Consider the following 7,465-nt stretch of genomic DNA (forward strand, 5'->3'; position numbering starts at 1 on the left):
ATGAGGTATATTGCAGATTCTAGGGATTAGACATGGACATCTTTTGGGGGGCCCCTATTCAGCCCACTAAAACTGCTTTTACACAATTCTAAAGTAAAGGATTAGAAATTGGGAATTGCTTGGTGTGGGATGTCCATTTCCAATTCTTTATAAATAATTATGTGCTGGTTCATATTATTTTTTATAATTTGCCCATTATAAAAACATCTTCAGTTAGTTTGACCTTTATTATCAATTAGCATTCTCAGAGTCCTTTTAACTATAGCAGTAGTTCACATCTAAAAATAGGTTTTGTGTTACTGACATTTTGTGGGCCATGCACTATTGATATCTCTCTTGTCTAGTTGTCAAAGTAAATCAGTCTATAGGATTTAAAAGATGGTCCATCTGGAAGAATAAAATAACCTCTCAGCATTAGATTCCCATTTTAATTCAATTACCTGTTGGAAAAGAGAAGATTTGGTTCAGTTTAATTCCTATTGTAAAATTGGGTGAGTTATCATCTAAACTTAAATATCGTACGTTAATTTGACACAACTCTATCCTTTTGTATAAGAAAAAGGAAATAGAAAGCAAAAAGTCTTCTTCATTATTCTTTAAGGAACATAGTAATCCCTTTAGGTGAAAACACAGCCAAGGTAGGATGTGAAGAACAAGCTATCTAGATGAATTTATAATGAAGTCAGTAGTCTCCTAACATCAATTGATTTAATTTGGGACTTAGTTTCCTGAGAATATTATTTCTGGACTGTATTTTGCAACACAGACTTCTGGATGGCTTAGACTGTTGATAAGGGTTCATAAAATTGAGGCATCCTGATTTAGATTTGGGTAGTTGAAGAAAAATTATTTGCAAAATATATAAAGGAACATTCTGATATCCTGTGCAACTGAATGAGAAAGGGCCCTAAATATAACACTGGAGTCTACCCATTGATCATCACTAATAGTTATGTTATTTCTTTGTACTACATCTTCCTCTCCATAGATTAGTCAACCCATATTGATTGCTAGAAGATAAAGCAAGGTTTTGGGGCTTTAGCATGGCCCCCCACATAAGTTTTTTACTTTAAAAATTTATTTTTTATTTTTTTACATTTATTTATTTTTAAGAAACAGAGTGAGACAAAGTGTGAGCAGGGAAAGGGCAGAGAGAGAAGGAGACACAGAATCTGAAGCAGGCTCCAGTCTCTGAGTTGTCGGCACAGAGCCCGAAGTGGGGCTCGAACTCACGAGCTGTGAGGTCATGACCTGAGCCGAAATCGGACACTCAACCGACTGAGCCACCCAGGCGCCCCCTAAGTTTTTTACTTTATAGCCAAATGTTTTCAGTAGTCATTAAATCACCCTTTTTGTCAATGACAATGATATATTGTAGTCTATATACTCAACCACATTATAGAGAGGGTAGATGTAAATAAGCTGAAATAGTGATGAATTCCTAAAGACTTTAAAGGATAGTTGAGGTTTAGAATTAGAGAACAAATATTTGAATTCCAGTGGACCAGACAGACAAGGATATATGCAAGAACTGAAATTTGGAAATTCACCATAGAAATAAAACCGAAGGAATGTATTTGTTAGCAGAAAGAGCAGCCTCTAAGTTGCTGTGTCAAAGTGGAATCGGTAATAATGGGCCTAACAAAAATACTAGTCATGGTACCGATTTGATCACTTACTGGACATTACACATTGGAAAAATCACTCTGCACCTCTAACTCTTCATGCCCTCATCGCTCTCTCTCTCTGTGTCTCTCTTTTCACAGAATCCAGTGATTTGTTTTGTTTTAGCTTATTTATTTTGAGAGAGAGAAAGAGCATGAGCAGGGGAGGGGCAGAGAGAGGGAGAGACAGAATCTGAGGCAGGCTCTGCACAGTAAGCAAGGAGCCCAATGGGGGGCTCAAACTCATGAACTGTGAGATCATGACCTGAGCTGAAACCAAGAGTCGGATGCTTAACCGAATGAGTCATCCAGGTGCCCCATATGCCCTTATCTCTAAATGTGATTAAAAACACCACTTCCTCTTCATTTATGGAATTATGATAATTAATTGAATCTTTGGGGGAAAAAGTAAGCATTCCTGTTTGTTTGTTTTTTTTTCATGCATCCTGTTGTAAGTAAAAGCCATCATGAAACAAGTGGCGTATGTGAGAACTGCTAAGAAACCAAATTAGCTGAGAGCATAGTCCAACTTGCACCTATGGTAATTAACCCAGCTTTTGTAGGGACACATAAGCTTTATGCCTTCTTGGACTTTAGGAAACAATCTCCAAAATAGTTGCTTTCCCAAATTAAAAGAAAATCTTCCCATATTCTTAAGGATTGTTGATCTTCTACTATTTTTTTAGTAGGGCACACAATTCTAAAACACTACTTTTCATTTTTAAAACTAAAGACTGGAGCACCTGGGTGGCTCAATGGGTTGAACATTTGACTTTGGCTCAGGTCATGATCTGATAGTTCGTGAGTCCCGAGTTGGGCTCTGTGCTGACAGCTCAGAGCTTGGAGCCTGCTTTGGATTCTGTGTCTCCCTCTCTCACTGCCCCTCTCCTACTTACACTCTGTCTCTCTTTCTCTCTCCCTCTCTCTCAAAAATAAATAAACATTAAAAAAAATAAGAAAAAACCTAAAGACCAATATATGGGTTGTATGGATATAAATATATTTGCATAAACATGTATTAAAATATGATAGTTTTAGAGATGTAGAGAAAGGGGTGTAAAATAGATTAATATAGTTATAATTACCAAGCAGGAAGTTATAACTTACTGGATTTTTGGCCAGTTTGTTGAAAAAGCCATGCATGTGCGTTGGTCTTTTTGTAAGAAAATAGACCAGTCAGGTTAAAGCACTGTGAAAGTTTTGTAGAAATGTTAGATGGCATTTAGAATGTGGACTTGTCAAGATTGCTTGTTGTGGCCTCTCTGCTGACCTCCATAAAGCATGATGATAATTAAGCATGGACTGCAAGGTCAGAGCCCAATTTTCAGGAATGCCTCAGGCTTTCCTCTGAGGCTTTGCCCTGAACTCAGGGCAGTTCTCTGTGCCAGAGGAAACGGACAGAAACTGTATTTTGTAAAATATAAGAAGGGTTTTCTGCATTTGGATGGGCTAGTTACATGTAGTAGGATGGGGCTGCCATCCCTAGATTACCCGGCTTAAAGTTACCAAGGCTCCCAAGGCACCTGGTAAGACCAGAACAGATGTTTCTCCTCGCTGCTGTTACCCCAGACCTGGGAGACCCATTTAGCATGAACTCTTTTTTCCTAGTGTAAGTTAAGACTTTAATTCCAGCCTTATCCATTTATCAGATTTTATTCTTGACTTTATAATCCCCTGAGTACTCTTCATTCTCGTCCCCACCCTCAGTTTCTCACTGACTTGGCAACTAGATCACAGGCTTTGCTCATCTTGTCATACAAATCTCATTTGTATGGTCTGGTGGCTCTGTTGCCTGCCTTCAACACTTTAGATAGAGCAGCCTTGTGTGCAAAACAGGAAACTGATTATTTAATTGAAAGAGTTGACTTTTTCTCAGCTTTAATCTGGGCAAAGGAAGGTCTAACCCAAACAAAATACACTCTTAAGTACTAGCTTCTATGTATTCAGCACAAGATTCAAGTTGAAATAATAGTATTTGATGTATTAGGGAATTTTAGCCTATTTGTCTGTCACCCAGATCTGATTAGGAAGTTTTAATTCTAAATCAGAAGGTCCCTAAAATACTTTTATTCCTTTTCATGACCCAGTCTGTCTCATGGTGAGACATATATATTATTGGTAATATTTCCCATAATTCTCTTTTAAACTTTGTTTCCTTTGTCAATGGATATTTTCTTTAATTGAATTTTACAGCAAATTATTTAAATGAGTATAGGAAATTATTTGAGTGACAGCTAATGAATGCCAATAAATTTCCTTCTCATATTGATAGATATGCAATCTATTATTTACTTTTTTTAAAAATGCCTAGTTCTTCATTTTATACTTATAAACTTATTTTTCTCACACATGTATGTTTGTCATTTTGTTCATACTGTAGTAATCCAATTGATGGGTTGACAAAGAAATTTTGCTAATTATTAAAACATGGTCACATGTTTTCCTGGGATGATTAAAGCTAGTGGCTTTAATGAGGCTTATGGGATTGAATTATACATGTAACCTTTGTTTTTTTCATTTCTTTAGGAAATACAGAGTCTGCTCTACTCTCCCCTTTGCATTGCCTTCACATATCAGTTGAAGGAATAGTGACTAGGCTTAAAAATTCCACGGATAATCCAAATAAATCTGTTCAATTTGGCATCTATCAACAGGTAAAATTATACTTTTAATTCCTATTTTTTCTGATTATTTCCACAAACAAAAGGAAAAATACACATCAGCTATAAGTTGTGTAAAATATTAACAGAATTGTGCACAGGAAACTAACGAGACCATTGAGTGTGTGAATTGGATCTGACTTAATCAACTCAGGAGTTTTTTAATACCGAACAGGTTGGGGGCACCTGCATCCGACTTTGACCCAGGTCATGATCTTGTGGTTTGTGAGTTCGAGCCTCGCATCTGGCTCACTGCTGTCAGCACAGAACCCACTTGGATCCTCTGTCCCCCTTTTTCTCTGTCCCTCCCCTGCTCACGCACACGCTCTAAAATAAATAAACATTAAAAGAAATAATGAACAGGTGAAAGTGGAATATTTCAAGGGCTAATTGGTCAGGCTGTACTTTGTAATGATTTAGTTAAGAGATCATGAGATATCAGTTTATATGGAAAAAACTAAACAGCTAGGAGATAAGAAAGTGAAGAGGTATAAATGGTGCCTCTCAACCTGGAGTATGTGGTTATAATTAAAATCAAGCAAATGTGCTGTAAACAGATAACAAAAGATCGCATACTAAAACTGGTGAAAAAATAACAATACAAAACAAGGATTGAGGAGAAAAAATATTTCAGTCATATAATCCTTTTTGTTAAAAATTTTTATTTTTGAGAGAGAGAGAGAGAGAGAGAGAGAGCACATAAGCAGGGGAGGCACAGAGAGGAAGGGAGAGAGAATCCCAAGCAGGTCCCATGCTGTCCGCATGGAGCCTGACTCGGGCTTTATCCCATGAGCTGTGAGGTTATGACCTGAGCCAAAATCAAGAGCCAGATGGTTAACTGATGAGCCACCTACACCACCTATATAATCCTTTTTTTAAGGGCCTTTATGAGCATAGATTCCTGTCTATACAATAGAAATCCTAACATCAACCTAGCTTATTAGTAAATTTCAGTATTCATATTCATAACATGATTTGAATATTAGTAAATTTCAATATTCATATTGATATAATGCTTAATTATTTAAAAGTGTATTTAAGATTATTTAGAAATGTTATTTTTGAAATGATAAAACAAATCATTCAGTTGTATTTCTGAGTGTTTACATTAGCAGATGTAATAAAAACTATAATAGTTTAAACTCATGAATTAATAATGAAAGACAGATTCTTTTATGCAAACAGGAAAATTGCAGAGAACTGCTCTACCTATTTTAGGTTTCATTTTTATCATTCTTCCTATGTGAATTTCTGAAAGCAAAGTCCTTCAGTATAACTATCGGCAGATTATAAAATTTTAGAATTTAGACTATTTTCATTCAAAATCTAAATAAAAAACACATATAAAAGATCACTGAAAGTATCTCTGATGTAATCTGACATTAAAATAAAAAATCTGTCTCTGTTTTTATAGATATCTGTTTAGTTTTTTGGTAGGTTTTCTGAAAACAGGTGGCAAAATTAGTTTTTATTAATTCATTTCCAACATTATTTTACTAACAGAAAATTGCTTCTCTCTTTCCTCTGCATTGCAATTGAAATATGTTCACAAATAACATGAGAGTTGTAATAAGAAGACACCGAGAAAGGCTGGCAATTACAGCAAAAGCTAAGCAAACAGCTTTACAAAGAAACATTGATGTTAGGCAACCAAGGTGTTTTAAAGTTAGCTTCAGTTGTATTAAGTATGTGTGATCATTTCTTCCACAGGAGAGTGGGTGCTATGTACCATAAAGTTAGCGGTTAAGTGTTCCTAGTCATATCCAGAGAGAAAGTCCTTTCTTTTAACAAACAATAACATGCCATTCATTTGTTTGAAAGAATTTCATTGCTATGAAAAAAATGCATAAAATATATCATTCATTAAATGGTAGCACCATTTTGAGAAGAGTGGTATGTTAATTCATTAAAACCATATAATTTCTAATGCTGTGAGTCTAGAAAACAGATGCATGTGAAATATTTTTAAGGGTTCTCAATTATTAAAAGAAAAATTCTAAAATGTATCTAATGATCTAATATTTCTACTAATTTAAAAATCTATTCTTTAAAATCTATCAGATTTAATACATGGTCCTTTAAAAATTTTTTTTAATGTTTATTTATTTTTGACAGAGAGAGAGAAACAGAGTGCGAGCAGGGGAGGGGCAGAGAGAGAGGGAGACACAGAATCTGAAGCAGGCTCCAAGGCTCTGCGCTGTCAGCACAAAGCCTGACATGGGGCTTGAACTCAAAGACCGCGAGATCATGACCTGAGCTGAAGTTGGACGCTTGAACCAACTGAGCCACCCAGTTACCCCATACATGGTCCTTTTTAAACTTTGTAAAGAAAATACTAAGTATTTTGGATTTAAAATGTAATCTGGGTTTTCTTTTTAAGTTTTTATTTATTTACTTCAAGAAAGAAAGCACAAGTGGGGAAGGAACAGAGAGAGAGGGAGAGAGAGAGAGAATCCCAAGCAGGCTCCACAATGTCAGCCCAGAGCCCAAAGCAGGGCTCGAACTCATGAACTGGGAGATCACCACCTGAGTGGAAATCAAGAGTCAGACACTTCACCTACTGAGCCACCTAGGATGCTCAACCAACTGAGCCACACAGGAGTCCCCAAATGTATTCTGTTTTTAAGTGATAATAGCTCTATTTTTACTATGTTTAGAAATCAGATTGAGATAGCTTTTATTTTGGAGTTGGTACTTCAGTACAGAACTGAAACCGTTGAGTAATTTTTATTTCTGTAAGTGAATTAAATGGTTTCAACTTTTAGCCCATAGCAAAGTGACATACCTCATTCCAATTTTTTTTTGTTAATTTTCTGAGTATAAGAGTATTAAAAAGTATTCATGCAAAGTTATGTAATTGTAGCTATAACTGGAATATACTATTTTGGTGATTATCAAGAGTAATGTATGAAAATGGAAATATGGTTTCAACTGTTATTTCATTTTCTTTAAACAGGTTATTTGAATTTCAAATAGAGGAGCAGACATGCCACCCCCAGCAGGTGCCCCACTGCATCCACCTCCTGATGGAGGATGGGGCTGGGTAGTGGTTGGAGCATCTTTTATCTCCATTGGATTTTCATATGCGTTCCCCAAAGCAGTCACGGTGTTCTTCAAAGAAATTCAGCAAATATTCAACAC

The 7,465-nt window shown here is 35.9% G+C and overlaps 1 protein-coding gene across 6 annotated transcripts in view; it reads left to right on the forward strand.

Moving 5' to 3' along the window:
- The window catches only part of SLC16A7 (solute carrier family 16 member 7), a 194,058-nt gene that overhangs the window by 91,761 nt on the left and 94,832 nt on the right, over positions 1 to 7,465 (forward strand). For 4 of the 6 annotated variants that reach the window (XM_045465429.1, XM_045465432.1, XM_045465433.1 and 1 more), the window contains one exon: positions 7,281 to 7,465. This exon is cut by the window's right edge and continues 59 nt beyond it. In XM_045465429.1, coding sequence (XP_045321385.1) covers positions 7,311 to 7,465 — 155 coding nt within the window. In that variant the 5' untranslated portion in view covers positions 7,281 to 7,310. Of the gene's footprint in view, positions 1 to 4,190; positions 4,319 to 7,280 lie in introns of all 6 variants that reach the window. The other 2 variants (XM_045465430.1, XM_045465428.1) reach the window with 1 other exon arrangement.

The sequence above is a fragment of the Leopardus geoffroyi genome, chromosome B4 (genome assembly GCF_018350155.1).
Source record: "Leopardus geoffroyi isolate Oge1 chromosome B4, O.geoffroyi_Oge1_pat1.0, whole genome shotgun sequence".
NCBI lineage: Eukaryota > Metazoa > Chordata > Mammalia > Carnivora > Felidae > Leopardus > Leopardus geoffroyi.